The sequence below is a fragment of the Natator depressus genome, chromosome 6, assembly GCF_965152275.1.
Source record: "Natator depressus isolate rNatDep1 chromosome 6, rNatDep2.hap1, whole genome shotgun sequence".
NCBI lineage: Eukaryota > Metazoa > Chordata > Testudines > Cheloniidae > Natator > Natator depressus.
The window spans coordinates 63,814,414-63,830,776 of record NC_134239.1 but is presented as its reverse complement, the minus strand read 5'-3'; the positions used below and the strand labels follow the sequence as shown (position 1 = coordinate 63,830,776).

The window sequence follows — 16,363 nt, the reverse complement described above, 5'->3', positions numbered from 1 at the left end:
TCAGACTATTCCACATTTTAGTAGACTTCCAACACTAGGTCATTTTTCCAGCTAATCAGACAATCTGTTACTTATGTTCATCCCATTACACCTGAGTAACTCCTCTCCATTCTAGATTGTTATAGGTTCCTCAGTGATACTTCTGGTTGTGTGGTCCAAAAATCTTAATTCCTTCCCAATACTATGTGGCATTTCAAACTCCTATCTAATTTGTGGGTACTACCACCTGTAGATCTTGGTTGGCATTACTGCTTTCCAAGTATATCTCTTCCCTTCAATATGTTTAACAGCATTTCCTGAACATATTGGCATGCATGTTTCTAAGTGTAATCTCACTTTGGTATTTCATGCCCTGTCTGTGGTGTTTCTGTCCAAACTGATATTTGCAGCACTGCATAATTTATTATCAGTGGATTTTATTTCCCTACTGTTAAATCCCTTCTTCCAGATAATTCGTACAGATTATAAAAACAGGCCTAATTCTAACTCCTTTGTTGTGTTGTTAGACACCTACTAGATTCACATTGCAGGTTAGACAAAAAGTAATGCTACAACTAGAGTCCAGATATATTTCATAAAGTATTATTGCGTTAGCCATTTAAAAAACGTCTAGGAAATTGAAGATATTTAAATACAACTATAATTAGCCTGTAGAATTTTTTTGTTCAGATTTGTAATCCAGGATCTCTAGCATAGAGAAATTAACTCAGTGCTAGAAGAATTAGACTCTGCTATAATAATGTAAAATTAAACCAAGCTGGTTAGTCCATTTTCCATTGCCTTCTGCTGAATGTAATCCGAAATACCCAGCTCTGTCTCATAAACCCTGTGCTTGCACCACTCTCAGAAATGAGTCCAATATGTTGGGACACTGTAGCTACTAGGTGCTATGGTAATACAAATAATAATAATTAATCATAATTAAACATTTCTTCCTTTGGAGCAGTTAGTTTTGGAGCATACAAAAGGAGACCTATTATGGACTCTAGTTTTGAGTAACATGTAGGAGGTAGAAGTAGATCAAAAAGTAGTTACCAGCCCTGTTGAGCCACTGAGTAACAGTGACAACAGTACAACTAAACTTACAGTCTTCATGGGAAGGATCCTATAAAAAGCAAGCTAAACTTTTTGATTCTAAACTTTCGGAAAGGAGGATTTAAAAAAAATAAGGAAGCTAATCAAAAACACCCTCAAGTCAAAAGTGTGGAAATTAGATCATCAGACTCAAAATAGAAGCAGTTTATATGTATACTATAATTACAAAAGAATATTGAAATTACCGTGCAGAGTCAGTCACAGAAGGTATGCATACCCTTGAACAAAAAAGAAATAAGGGAAGCAAGGGGAAAAAAAAATCTGTGTAGTCAAATGGCATAATACAAGAGAAAAAAGAAAAGGAGTACTTGTGGCACCTTAGAGACAAACCAGTTTATTTGAGCATGAGCTTTCGTGAGCTACAGCTCACTTCATCGGATGATGAAGTGAGCTGTAGCTCACGAAAGCTCATGCTCAAATAAACTGGTTAGTCTCTAAGGTGCCACAAGTACTCCTTTTCTTTTTTCTTTTTACGAATACAGACTAACACAGCTGTTACTCTGAAATAATACAAGAGGTTATTCTGGCCAAACGGTTGTCCTCCATAAAACAGAAATCCAGTCCAAGTGAAGCCAACAGAAAGAAGCAAACTATGGCAAATAAAACTAAAGATGGAGTTAGGAATTCGAACCACTAATCACCAAAACCTCCCAAAATCTAAGTATACTAGAAGATGAAACCCTATTAGAATGAGTCTGCCAGATCACTATTGAGTAAAAGGACTGATTAGAGCATTAGTACATTACAGTAAAGCTAGATAACTTGTTTGCATTAGCCTTCACCACTGTCAGAGACTGAGCTGTGTGAAAACAAAGTGCTGGAGTAAACTGACATATACGACACATAAATGGATGAGAATAGTGTTTATGGGTTTTGCCAGAAGCTTGAAATGGGTGACAGGGAATGGATCACTTGATTACCTGTTCTGTTCATTCCCTCTGGGACACCTGGCATTGGCCACTGTCGGAAGACAGGATACTGGACTAGATGGACCTTTGGTCTGATGCAGTATGGCTATTTTTATGGGTTGAATTAAACCTTCCTATGAGTCCAGTGTAACTGCCACTTTACGTTCAAGATAAATGTAAAGAAGCCATTGGAATCAGGTGACTGAAACAGTTAAGTGGCCACTACCCCAAACACAGGCCCATGTGTCCTGCCAAAATGAAGGCACATCCAAGGCCACTCAGGAATTTTGAATTATATGGGCAGGAGCTCAGCGAGGCATTGTTTGAGTAAGAGTGTGTACGTGAGATTGAAAAACAGAACAGTGACAGAAGCGGAGAGAAACCCAAGCAAAGAGTAACAGAAGTGCTGGTAATGTGGCCCTGAGGAAAAGCTAGAAAAGAGCTTTTTGGGCACAGAGTGCTGGCTGGAAAGGCAGGCTTAGAACAGCGAGCAAAAGAACTGTCCCATTTGATTTCTCTTGTATTCAGAGAAATAGTACTTTATGTATATTTTTTTTGTAAATAAACGAAATTGCATCAAAGAAATACCCGACTCTCTCCAGTTTCTCACCCTAACTGGAACAACCTACAAGACCATGAATTTTTGGATAGCCACGTAAGTCACAAGAGGTAAAAATCTCATCAGTAACATTTGGACGGTATAAAAATATTACTGTAAGAGATATAAACATTTGTGTTGGGAAGCATAAGCTTACCATTAACTGATAGGGTTAGAATAACCTGCTCATAGGGAAATATTTCTGTAATTGTCCATTTTAGGCTTTCTTCCATCTTCCTCTGAAGCATTTGATACTGGCCACAGGATACTGGACTAGATTAGCTAGATGAGTCTGATCCAGCAAGTGGAGTCTCTGTTAGCTGAAATGATAAGGACTTCCAGTTTTGGAGCAGAATGATTGGAGATCCTTTCCCATTGCCACTGAATTTCTGAGTGGCCACACTTTGCAGCATAGTGACAGCTGTGAAGTTCTGGATGCCCATGTATTTAAGATCTTTTGCATTTACATGTTGTTCTCCATCCAGAGCTCTCAATGTACTTTACAAATACTAATCTTCAGAATAACTCTGAGGTAAATAACTATTATAACCATATTACAGATGAGGAAGCTGAGGCTCATAGTGAAGTGACTTGCTCAAGGGCATGGAAGAAGCCTGTGACAAGCCTGGGAATAGAGCCCAAGGTGTCTGACTTGCAAGCCTGTGTTTTAACCACAAGACCATCCTTCCTTTTCCCGTTTTACTTCTAGTGCCTGACTCTTAGGAGCATTCCTAATCCTCTGCAAAGCATTTCCCAATATCAGACCTGAATCTTGTACTACAGTGTGTTCAAGTAGCCAGTGTGTAGAATCAGTGAATGGTTTAAAACTTGCCTTCTAGGCATCACTTGTACTGGAAACATTTACTGAGCAGCTTCTGCCTTTTTACTCCGAAGGCTTTTTTCTGGAATGTTTGTCCACCAAGCTAAGAACTTCAAGAAATGCACTTGGTGTAACCTTGCACAATTGGCCTGATGCATGCTAATGATTTGACAGTTGTGATTTGGTTGGAAAGAATGCCATAGAAATAAGGCAAGTTGCATGAACGAATGTGATCATGAATGTCTAGCATGGACAATAGCATGAAGAGGGTGAGGGTCATAACTGGTATTTTCTGTGGAGACTTGCCGAAATGAGTTGAAATGTCACCTTGTTCAATCTTGGTGACTGCCCAAGAAGAGATGTAGGTGAGGAGAAAGAACTTTCCAAATTTCTCAGGTTACTAGGGGTCTTACCATTTTGTAAATTTTGAAGCATTTGGCCAGGCTGTCTCTGTCTTGCTGTTTGCTTTTTTAAAAATAATTTATGGCCTCTTTCTTTCATGCATACATCTCAAATGTGGTATGTTCATTCTAGTCCTAAAGTTAATTGTGTCTCTCACAGATTTAACATCCCTTCACTTTTACCATTGAAAAGTTCTTTTGCCAGAAATAAAGTTCCATGAAACTGAAGTTATGGAAAGAGTTATTTACATAAATGGAATAAATCCTACATTTTAAATCAAGTAATTTTGTGTCCTTCTCATTCTGGGTTCTTGTCACACATTGTGTCCCTCATTTATGCATTGCCATGTTGAGAGGTGAGCTTTCTGGGGTAGAGGAATAGAAATCAGCTGATGAAAGCTTTCCCTAAGGGAGAATACATGTTCCATGCTATTCACGTAAGTTACAAAGGAAGGCTGCTATAAAAGCTGTATTTGAGATTGTTTGGTTTTGGTCCGTCCCCCGCCGTCCCCATCCCCCCCCGCCAGCGTGGCTGCCATTTAGTGTCAGTGCAGCTTTTCCTACAGGAAATGGCCATTTGATGGAAATTTCACTACTCTCCATTTCAGGAGAAAATGTTGCTAGTTAATTAGGACAACATAGGAATTGAACTACAGTACCATATTTGTTCTGAAGTAGCTCAAGTATGGGGACAAAGGGGGAAAGAAACCTGATGAGCAGAGCCACTTAGGGGAAAAGGCAGTTCAGTTTAAACCTAACAAGCAAGCTGTGTATGTTGTGGGTTTGGGTTTTTTTGTGTTTTGGGTTTTTTGGGGGTGGTTTTTGGTTTGTTTGTTTTTTTAAAGTTAGGATTGCTGCAGGCAGCATAGCTCAGTAAACCACGTTCGGCTTTCTAAAAGATATATTTTGACCTCAGGAGTTATATTTTGATAGATCATTTTCCTTCCTCTGTAGTTGTTTTCATTTTTGACTTTTAAAGAACAGTGCTGTTTTAGCTCACATTCTTCATTATGACATTTCCTTATTTAAACATACAAGTACGTGTTCTCAAAACAATTATACTTACATATAAATACATTGAAGAATCAACTCTGTGAAAAGCTGTCATTGGGAACTAGACCTAATAAAATAAAATACAGAGAGCTTCTCACACTTAAATGTGAGTCACTAATGTAGGACCTTACAGGTACTACCATTGTTTTCTGGCACTCCCCTTTGTGTAGCCAGTGTGGATTACTTCCTTTGCCTCATGACAAGGAATCACACCCAGTGGAACAATGCTCTTTTGCTCCATTTCATTACCTGCAAATTATCTTGCAATCTTTACCACTGATAAAGGAAGGCACAATGATTGGTGAACCAACCTGTGAATTTATCTCTGCCTCAAACTTAGACTCTTGGTCTTCTGCTTCAAACAAGCCAGCTTCACTTGCAGTTCAATTAAATATGTTGCTGCTCTTTTATATGAGATGAATACATTTATCACACTTATCCCAGAGTTCTAAAACTTCCCATGTTTTTTATTTAGGAGGTTGAAGTGTGTAGTCTCCAAGGACAGATTTGCTGGAGGTATAGTCCTCAGTGAAGCTGCATTCTTTCTGTAGTAACTTTTATGTGCAGATTTGATATTCTATTTGTCAACCCAAGGGTTACAGAGTATAGTTAAGATGAATTGTTACATATAGTGTGCTCCAATTCAGTTCCCTTCTTCTTTCTTCTGTTTAACTAGGTGGGATCGGCAGGGTTGTTAATGGTGCCTTTATGGTGTTGAAAGGTCATCGGTCAATTGTAAACCAGGTCCGGTTTAATCCCCATACCTACATGATTTGCTCCTCTGGTGTTGAAAAGATTATAAAGGTAAGAGAACAGTCATTGTCATAAATACATTTTTCCTTTTAAAAACTGATATTGAAACAGCACCTTTGTTTTGTTAATGACTCACTCCCCATGCCAAGAGGGCTAGCCCCTTTATCTGTCTGGCCCCAAACAGGGTGTGTGTCCCATGAGTTGTCATGACTTCACAGCAGGGGTTCTCATAGTATGGACTATGTTTTAATGTTTGTCTGTGTTATGGACACTCTCCCCTTCATAATACCCTGCCATTTGCAGTCATATTCCTGTGGCAACAACAGCAATTGCATACATAGAAAAGTAACATTATAAAAATGTCTGTGTGGGGGTTTTTTAGCTCGGTTTTTTTTTAAATATAATTTAATTTAGCATCTGGATACAGAACAACAGTTAGCACCACGTGACCTACAGCCCTTAGCTGATCATCAGCAAGTGCTGCTGTTTGGCAGCAGTGTTCTGAAGGCAACGGCTCAAGTTGGCTAGCCTGTCAAGTGGATATCATTTGTCTTTTACCCAACTCTTTAATTTGGGCCACATTTTTTTTCCATATATTTGAATCCATATTACACCAGTGCCATGTTCCTGATGTTTGACGTTGTCTCTGCTTTTTTTAATAGCAGATTTTTTTCAGTTAAATATAGTGTTTTATTAGAGACTGACAAAAGTCGAATTTTCAGTCTAAATCCCTTTGAATTTCAAATGGTGTGGGGGCATAGGGTCAGATCTGAATTTTGTGGATTTGAATCTTCCCCTATGGTTTGGTTCCTGCTTGGACCTGAAGAAAAAGGAACCTATTTTCCAGTTTCATTTGGAGCATATCTAACGTCTCAAGAGAGTTTGGCCCGAACTGGCAGAAATGTCGTATGATCAGTTATCTCATATGATTTCTGACATTTTGGGCTGAAATTTCATGAGAACATCCTGGAAGGGTTCAGTACAACTGAACCTTAGCCTATATCCGACCCAGGTACTACCTCCTGGGTCCATTTCTAATTTTTCACAAAAGCGTATTAAGTGCTTGTACAATGACAACATGAATAAGTGGAGCTGTATAAGTTACCATATCTTTCTATGTATTCAAGAGGGGATGGACATTGCTAGATGTTAGAATTGTCTCTTCTCTGTAGTCTGCATTTAAAAATGTGTAGAATTTTCAGAAGGCCGGTGCCTATCAGAAACTACGTGGAATGCAGAGGTATATCCTATTTTGCTATCAAGTACTTCTCTTGGGGGGCATAAGATAAGTTGGCTTCTGTTCCTGAGTTGCCCTAGGTGTTTGTACAGCACTTCCCATGCTTTGCATGCCACTGCAATGGAAATAAGTAATTCTGTTTCACTATTCCTGTTGACAGACCTAGACTGACCAAATTTCTAACCATGAAAACTGATCCTGCTTCAAACTATTTGCTGAATGGCTTTGTAACATTCTTGAGTGCAGGTGGCTGTAATGGCGGTTGTTTGAGTATAACTAAATGCTTTTAGTCAGTTACAAATTAACCTTTACCCTGCCAATAAATGTTTTAATAGTCTGCAAGTTGGGCATTGGGCCATGCTCCCAAGGATTTGGGCCACGTCTCATCCCTATCCGCTTCATTTACATTCCAACTATTAACAGCCTTTAGAATCTTATCCTAGTTCCACTTTCTTCTTCGTGTCTTTCTGTGACACTTTTTAGTTTTGCACCTCCACTGTCCTCCTCTTCTTTGTTTCCATTTTCATTTATATTCTCCTGAGAGACTTGTGTGTGTTTTTAAAACAAAAGAAAATATCTGGATTGCATCATCCTAAATATGGATTTTGACAAAGTCTGTTGTATAGTCTTTAGAAGCGTATTGACTTTCAATTTCTAACAGACTGCCTGTTTCTATTTAAATGCAATTCTGCCAGAGGAATTTTTGGCTCTGTGAACTTAATTCATACAGTCTAAAGTCCCGATTTTGGATATATTGACCCTTTACCCTGTGAATCCTTCCTGCATGACTGTGCTTAGTCTGTTGGATTAACTTTGGTATAAACACATTCCCTGTGTTGCTTTTGTGTACTCTTTTTTTTTTTTTTTTTTTTTTCCTCTTTGTCTAATGATTAAAAGCTTGATTCGGTTAAGTGTTCATTCTTAGGTTGTGTAACTCTTTCAAAGACCTCTCTGCTCCAGCGCTTCCTTTAAAAGACAATTTCTGTTGTCACCGTGTGTGTGACGGAACTTGCTTATGTGTTTTGAAAAAACTGAAGCCTTTAAGATCACAAGTTGGGGGGGAAAAAAGTTGAATAAAATCCAGGCAACTCCATACATGAAAGTGGCAGAACTTCTTGCCCTTTGGTTGTTGTACATCATCGGTCTGGCTCAGCTAATTATCCTTCTCATTTAGGGGCCAGCATGTCTTGAGTTCAAGTCTGTTGCCAGCATTTGAGCTCATTTCCAGTGCTGAGGTCTGCAATGCAGTACTGCATGTGAAGGTTGCTAACCTATTAGAGGTACCATCTTACATGCAGCAGTTATCAAACTGATCTGCAGAGCAATTGCTCATCATGGAAAGTAGGTAGGTTACATGGTGCTGGTTGCTTCTCCTGGTTTCCAGTTCCTGTTACAAGTGTCCAGGCTCTTCATTGCAAAGAAAAGCCTGGTGGCCAATAAAAGCAGCTGCCTGTAAGAAGGTAAAGTCAATTTAGCTGCTTCTGCTAAGGGTCCATGCTATGTATTTGGACGAGAAGCTTCAGGAACTACCAGAGGGAATGATGTCCAGGAAAAAAGCCAGGCAGTCTGTCCGGGGAGAAGAGGAAGAAAAGGACCAGGTGGCAGAGATACATGTGGAGGGCAGAAGCAGACCGAACAGGTGGATGGAAAAGATGAGAGTTTTTTATTGCATTAAAGCCTCTCAAAAATGTATATCCTTTCCTAATGTGACTTTCATTTAAGCAATTGCTGTAGCTGCCCCAGGGATGTAATGATATTACAAGTGAGAGGGAAGATGTACAACTGACCTCTAAAGCTGGTTTTCAAATCTTTCTTAAAAGCTCTTCTCTTCCCTTCACTGCCACTCGAAAAAATCCTTGTTTTATTTTTTTTAAATGAAGATATAAAGACAAACTTTCAGCTATTGACTAGTGTTCTATTTCCTCCGCTATAGGAGGTCTGTGATGAGTTAAAATGTGGATACAAGCAATCGTTTGGGTTTTAATTTTTAGACTAGCTTTACTAAATTTAGCACTTGTTAGCAGTGCCTTACTTCAATACCAACATCTAGGTATAATACAGACCAGCTATTTGAGATTCCCATGCATTTCTGCCAACACACTTGCTATTTTAGTGCTGGGTCCCAAATGAAGGCCAAATTAATCTCTGTCTTAACTCTAATAAAATCAGTGGTTTTACTCCAGGGGTGGCTTTGGCCTTTGATTTTTAAAATGAACCCACTTGACTATATCTCATTGGCTTGGACTTTTGATGTTCACCAGACCTGAAAACATGGCACGTAAGAAGCTTTAAATTCAAATCTGGATGTTTATTTTGAGGGTATAGTTAAACCCAGAGTACTTCAGACAGCCCTGATTGAGCGCCATCATGCTCATTTTGCTCAGGATTAAAGTGTGTTTGAATCCATATTACCAGAGAGGAAATGCTGGATGCATTAACCCCTGGGTATAGCTCTCTCTTTCCAAGTGCAGGTTTCTGAAGGGAGGACATGGTTTTGAAGAGTGTAGAAGTGAGTTAAGGTACTGGATTCATAGCTGCCCTTTGCAGTTTTATTTAGAGTAACATCTTTCCTACAAACTGCAATCCTTTACAATTAAATGATAGAATGAAAAAATGGTCTGACACAGGGAGATGCAGATGAGGCACTCCCACCAGCACCTGTGAAACCAGAGAGGAGGTCTGTCAAGCTGGGCAGGGGATGCTGGGTGTACAGAGGGACTGTCCATAGGACACAAACTAAAGCGAGTCCAGGGAGAGTTTTAAGAATGAATGCCATTTTTGCATTAAATCCTAAAATGAATAGCAGCTTTGGAGTTTGAAGATGAGTGATGTTGTTCCACTTGTTTGAAAATTACCAGTGTATCGAGTATAGGAAAATCTTTTCACCCTTGTTTCTGTGGTAACAAGCCAATGTCTACATGGCTATCTGCTGCTGCTTAGTAGGATAATCTGATGTAGTCAGGTGGCTCTAATTATTTTCACTTACATTAAGAGCATAACTTTTTTTCAGTTATTTTGACATGGTATATAAATTATGTGCAGTACCTCATGGATTTTCCTGGATTATGACCTCTCCCCAAGTTTGAGACACTTGGGGCTGCATTTCTCTTCCTGTGAATAACAAAGGCAGCTCAGACTTGTAAGTAGAGCTCCAGTGCTCAATTACGCCCCTTGCATGATCATCCAAGCATCCTTGTCCCTGACCAGACAGATAATTCTGCACTCAGATATCTGCAAAAAGAAAAGGAGTACTTGTGGCACCTTAGAGACTAACCAATTTATTTGAGCATGAGCTTTCGTGAGCTACAGCTCACTTCATTGGATGGCTGTAGCTCACGAAAGCTCATGCTCACATAAATTGGTTAGTCTCTAAGGTGCCACAAGTACTCCTTTTCTTTTTGCAAATACAGACTAACACGGCTGTTACTCTGAAACCACTCAGATATCTGTTGCCCTCCCAGGTTTTAAAACCAAAATTTGGGAGTAGTGTTTCTCTCCTCTCCTCTCCTCTTTCTACTGGGAGATGAATTCTTTTAGGGATTGTTACCTGCCAAGCTTATTATCTTCATTTGTTCCATATCCCTCAGTGTGGTAGTCACCCAGACAGGACAGGCAAAAGGCCAAGGCATTTTGTTTATGAAGAAACCCAGTTCAGGTTCCACAAGGGAAACTCTGCCCTAATTGCTCCCGAACCAGGAGAGACTCCTCCAGAGACACTTTCACAAGAGCAGGCCAGATCAGTTTTCTTTCACTGCTTGGGACCTAGTTCCTGTTCTTTACAGGCAGGCATATTTTGGAGGAAGAAATTCAAAAGTCCCTGTAATTCAAAAATTCAAAACTGTAGGGCTGTTTCATTACTGCTTAGCCTTCTGGGCTCAGGGTGGAGCCCGGGCTCATGGTGGAGCCCAGGTTCTGGGAGGTCCTAGAGAGCCCCAGCTCCAGCCCAAGCCCAGAAGTCTACACAGCAATGAAACAGTCCCACAGCCCGAGCCATGCGAACCCGAGTTGGCTGGCATGGACCAATTGCAGATTTGTTGGGTTTTTTTGCTGTGTAGACATACCCTCAGTCTCCCTGCTCCCAATTCCAGTGGCCCTTGGCTGCAAGGAGCAGCAGCTCTGGGATACTCCGTTGCTCTGTTGCATGGGTGGCAAGTGAACCGCCGGCTGGGTTCCCTTGCACCCGAGGCTCCACCCCTTCCATGTTTCCCCCAGTCCCCCCGCTGGAGCCCAGAGTACTTTCACTGTGGCCGCAGGCCCTGCCCCAGGAGGGAGGGCGGTGCAGCTCCAGCCTGAGAGCACCGGGAGGGAGGGGCGGCGCGGCCCCATCCCAGGAGTGCCAGGAGGGTTGTTGGCATGGCCTCGGGCCCCAGAGCACCAGGAGGAAGGGCAGGTGGTGTGGCCCGAGCCAGGGCTACCACATAGGGAGACTGGAGTCATGCAAAGCAGGAGGGGGAGGCCTGGTGGCAGAGTGTGGGCAGGCTCACGCCATTTGGGGAGGCACAGCCTCCCCCAGCCTATGACACCCGCCACCCATGGCAGTCCTGTAGGCATGTGGTACAGGATGGAGCATGCTCAGTACAGATGGAATCGGCAGAGAATTTATCTGCCAAATTCTAACGAGTCTCCACTAAGCATTTACAAACTGAAATATTTCAAAGGCTCATAACTTGGCCAAATTTGGACACTTTTCACAGGAACAGCAAAAGGCACATCCCTAACACAGCCTCCCTCCTTGACAAATTTAAAATTCTTGCTGCTAAGGATGCCTCAAGTTTCTCCATGAAATCATTGTTGTAAACATTTTTTTTTTAATATGGGCAAAACCAGTATAGTTTTTCCTGTTCTTTCTGGGAAATGGCTCAACCACTTTTTCTATAACTTTTCCCAAAAAAACTTCAGTCTGAGGCAGACACCCAGCATGGAAACTTGCAGCCCAAACAATTAGTTTGGGAGCATTCTAAGGGACTGAAAATTGGGTCTTTGCAATGGAAGCATTGGGCAACCCTGAGTATAGGTGCTGCTACCAGCTCTGTCTACAATACATATATACATAATTATAATATTGGACTTATATTAATCATTAGCCAGGTGATAGTGGTTAGTGTCAGAGTCCAGATTAATGCTTTAGTCTTGTTGCTTCTCCATCTGGAAATAAAAGAAAGAGGTGAGAGGATCTAAGTATTGCATTAGCTAGTGCATCCCTAGATCCCGACAGAGAACTGGTATTCTGTTCTTTCATCAAGAAAACTTCTAGTAGCACTGGGCTCTGCACCGGTAGCATAGCCAAGACTGTTGACACTGACTGACTCAATTTCCCAACATCACGGCCCAGCTCCCCTTCAAAGTTAGCGTAAATAAATATCTAAACATTCTTACTTCCCTCTCTTTCATGGGAATGCAGGAGTGGGGGATCTTTTTGACTAGATCTGCTGCAGTCCCTTGACATCAGATGCATCGAGGGATGAGGAAGTCAATCTCTCACATAACCTTTTAATTCAGGACTGTTTAGCAGATGTACTAGTAATACTACCAGCTTTTTACCTGCATGCATTGAGCATCCTGATCACTGAGCAGATATACATATAATATGCAACTGGATGAAATGTCACCACACATCATTACAAGTGATCCTAGTTTCCTGGGAAACAAGTGCCTTCATTATTGCTTAGACTGTACTGTAGGCAACAAAGTATTCTTACCCATAGTGAGAGAGCAACACCTATTTATACAAAAATAGAACACTGATATTTCCAAGAAATATTATAGTCTGAAATACTGAAACTATTAGAGATTTGTGATGTGAGCTTCCAAGGGAGGAAAAACTCCTTTAAAAAAAATCTGGAATTGGGTGAAAGGAACAGTTCTCCAAGTACTATAAGTTCTTATTTGGGAGGCGGGGGACAGTGAAGTCTAAAACATGATCTTATATATCATAATCTTTGCATTTGTACTGCTGTAGTATTTGAAATGCTTTTAAATAATATGTATTTAAAATAGAGTGTGTATATATGTATATGTGTGTGTATATATATATATATATATAATATGCAATGTATTCTTCTGTTTCACTCTCTTACAGATCTGGAGTCCTTATAAGCAGCCTGACTGCACAGGAGATCTGGATGGTAGAATTGAGGATGATTCACGTTGCCTCTACACTCATGAAGAGTACATTAGTCTTGTGTTGAACAGTGGCAGTGGTCTGTCCCATGATTATGCCAACCAGTCTGTCCAGGAGGATCCACGAATGATGGCATTCTTTGACTCCCTCGTTCGTCGGGAGATTGAAGGCTGGAGTTCTGACTCCGACAGTGACCTTAGTGAAAGCACCATCTTGCAGCTCCATGCTGGAGTAAGTGAACGCTCCGGGTATAGCGAATCAGAATCCTCTGCCTCTCTGCATCACTCCCCACCGCAAATGGCAGAAGAATCAGATGAAACAGCCTATAACTTAGGGACCTTAAGATCAACAGAATCTCCGCCAGCAAGAGAAGATGTGGCTTCTCGTCAACAGAGGCTATCTGCACTTAGAAGATATCAGGATAAACGTCTCCTGGCTCTTTCCAATGAGTCTGATTCTGATGAGAATACCTGTGAGGCAGAACTGGACACAGACCTTTTCCCGCGGCCAAGGTCCCCAAGTCCTGAGGAGAATGAATCTAGCAGTTCTAGCAGTAGTAGCAGCACAGATGATGAAGAGGAATTGAATGAAAGACGTGCATCGACACGTCAACGCAATGCATTGAGACGACGACAGAAAATGCAAAGGGAAGAGAGGACTAGTACAAATCCAGAAAATGTGAGCACCTACATAGGTGAGGATATCTATGATTACCCACAGATTAAAGTAGATGACCTTTCTTCTTCTCCAGCTTCTTCACCTGGAAGAAGTTCCACTAATATGGAGGTCCTCAAAGAAAGGGCCTCTCCTTGCTCAGATAGTGAATCAGTAGAGAGAAAGATTTACAAAGCTTACAAATGGCTTCAATATTCTTATATATCCTATTCCACTGGTAAAGATGGTGAATCCTCTCATGAAGAGGGGGAGAATGATGAGGGGAGACCAGGAACTAGTGGAAGACACTGTACAGCACCCTCATTAAATAAGGAAGATGCTAGTAACTTGAGTTTATTAGTTCCTCAAGGTGCCCAAGATATTTCTACTGAAAGCCACAGCAAAGAAACTTTAAAGGAATATGGTATGGTAGAAAACTCTAGTAATGGTCAAGATCACGAACGCGACAATCAGCGACGGATGGAGGATCAAGAAAGCACATCCCAAGACACCAGCAGTGGGTCTGTAGAACATTCTTTTGAGACTAAAAAGCTCAATGGAAAAGCCATCTGCAAAGGGCTAAGTAGTCGTACCGAAGAGCCATGCACTCAAACTGCAGGACTTCTAGTACAGAAAAACAGCCCGAAGTGTCAACCAGCATCAAGCCACCACTCACTGGCTGTTTCTAAGGATTCACTCTCTGCTGCCGCCATCTGTAGTGGATCTGGTAATTACTCCAGAAACCAAACTGATGACAGTGAGGACAGAAACCTTGAGACATCCTGTGTAAATCACAATAATGGCCACTTACATCCTTGCCCTTCATACTTCAACAATGGACAGAGATTTGGAGAGCAGGAGACTGTAACCCAAGGACTACAATCACACTTAAATGCTGATAATGGCAACATTGTACAGACAGGTGTGACCTTGCACAAAGACTGTTGCCTGTCTGAAATGGACTCCAACAGTTACAGTGTGGGGACAAAAGAGGATATCAGCAACTTGCATCTGACAGACAGTGAGAGCTCTCAAGCTCTTGGAGGACTGAAAAGGCACAGAGCAGAGATTGAAGACACAGATTCAGAGAATTCTTCATCAGAAAAGAAGTTAAAAACATGATAAATCAAAACATCTGTTTAGCACACTCTCTCTCTTGGGTGCGTGCTCGCTCTCTGCTTAAAAAAAGAAAAACAGGAAGTATTAAAGGCACCTAGAGCTGGGGTCTAAAATGTTGCATTTCTGACTCTCCATTCCATTCTTCAGTGAGTCTATTTTAGATTGCCTATGGCTCGTGCTGTATAAAAATCCAATCAACTCTCTGATAATGAGACTGAGTCTAGTGTATCCATTCAAGGTTCTGTTTAAAGTAAATCCTTATTAAGACAGTTGACTTATTCTTGTGTGAACGTGTGTTGTTTGTTCTGCCAGCCACCTAATATGACTGGTGTTAATGTAAGTAATCTGCTGAAAAGGAGTTTTTGCATATTGATAGTTGTTATACATTACAGGCTTTATGGTCTCATGAAGGATGATTGTTGAATTAGACCACACTGGTAGTGGTGTGCAGTGTGTTCTTTAAAGAAAATGGGAGCAAATGGGAAAAAGCGCTCTGGCCCCGTATTCCACTTCAGAAAGTAAAGAAGTGTCAGACATGTTTTGAAAATATCCTCCTTGTTTACGTATGTGGAGATACTTCATAAAGCACTTACGTTGATGCACTTCAGTGAAGTAATTTTAATATGAATACAAAGGTGTAGGAAACAAGCCTCTTTCCAAAATCAACTTAGGCTGTTCCTCTGATAACTTTTTTTTTAAAAAGGTAGAAAGGTAATACAGTTGCATCGTTATGCTGAGATATTGATGTTTGGTGTTAGAAGTGTGAATTGATGTAGACCCAACTCCAATCAAAGGCCATTCAAATATGGCACAGAAAAAGACCCTTGAATATGCCTGGCATACTTTGGTTCATTGTCACTGGAGCGTAACCCTGAATGCAGGGATGTATAACAAAAGCATTACCTTCTGTGTGCGTACTTACAAGAGGCAATCCATCAAAGAAAGAGGATGATTATTGTAGATTGGAGGAAGGGAAGGATATATAATGTATCTGATACAACTTTTCAAGCCTTTTTAATTTTGCTGTTCATTTGTATCAGAATTGGTCTTATTCATCACTCTAGGGAGCTTGTGCAAATAGGCTGGTATTGGAATACATGGTTGGTTTTTCCTCTGCCGTGCTGCAATATTGAAATTGCAGCTGGACCTGTGGATTCCAGCTCCACAAGTACTTGTATGTATGAGCTATTTTCAGAGTAGTTGCCCCTAAATGTGGGTACGCTGAAACTTAGGCGGTGTCTTGTGTCAGAGAGGGGTGGCTTTGCAACTTGTTGCTGTGAAGCTGGTATATCATCCTGGAAGGATGGGTAATGGTGGCTGGGCCCTGTTTTTACTAGAGTGCAGTAGTCCAACAGCCCTGGCACCCTTGGTGTATTGGGGCAATGGTACTACTGCCCACACAATTAGATGAGAGGAATTTAGGGAGGAAAGAGAAAACCGTTACATAGGGAGTAAAAATTACTTGTTTGGTTCTGATAGTATTGATAAAAGAAAAAAATGCTTCTGCTGAATCTAGTAGTTGCTAGAAAGTGCTAGCAAAGGCTGCCTGATTTTCAGGAATAAGGAACTCTGTCTGGGAAGCCATATTTGCAATACCATTCTGT

The 16,363-nt window shown here is 41.0% G+C and overlaps 1 protein-coding gene across 1 annotated transcript in view; it reads left to right on the top strand.

Moving 5' to 3' along the window:
- Positions 1-15,247, top strand: part of DCAF5 (DDB1 and CUL4 associated factor 5) — a 102,935-nt gene extending 87,688 nt beyond the window's left edge. The window contains exons 8-9 of the mRNA XM_074955539.1: positions 5,552-5,679; positions 12,945-15,247. Coding sequence (XP_074811640.1) covers positions 5,552-5,679; positions 12,945-14,762 — 1,946 coding nt within the window. The 3' untranslated portion in view covers positions 14,763-15,247. The remainder of the gene's footprint in view (positions 1-5,551; positions 5,680-12,944) is intronic.
- Positions 15,248-16,363: the final 1,116 nt, after the last annotated feature.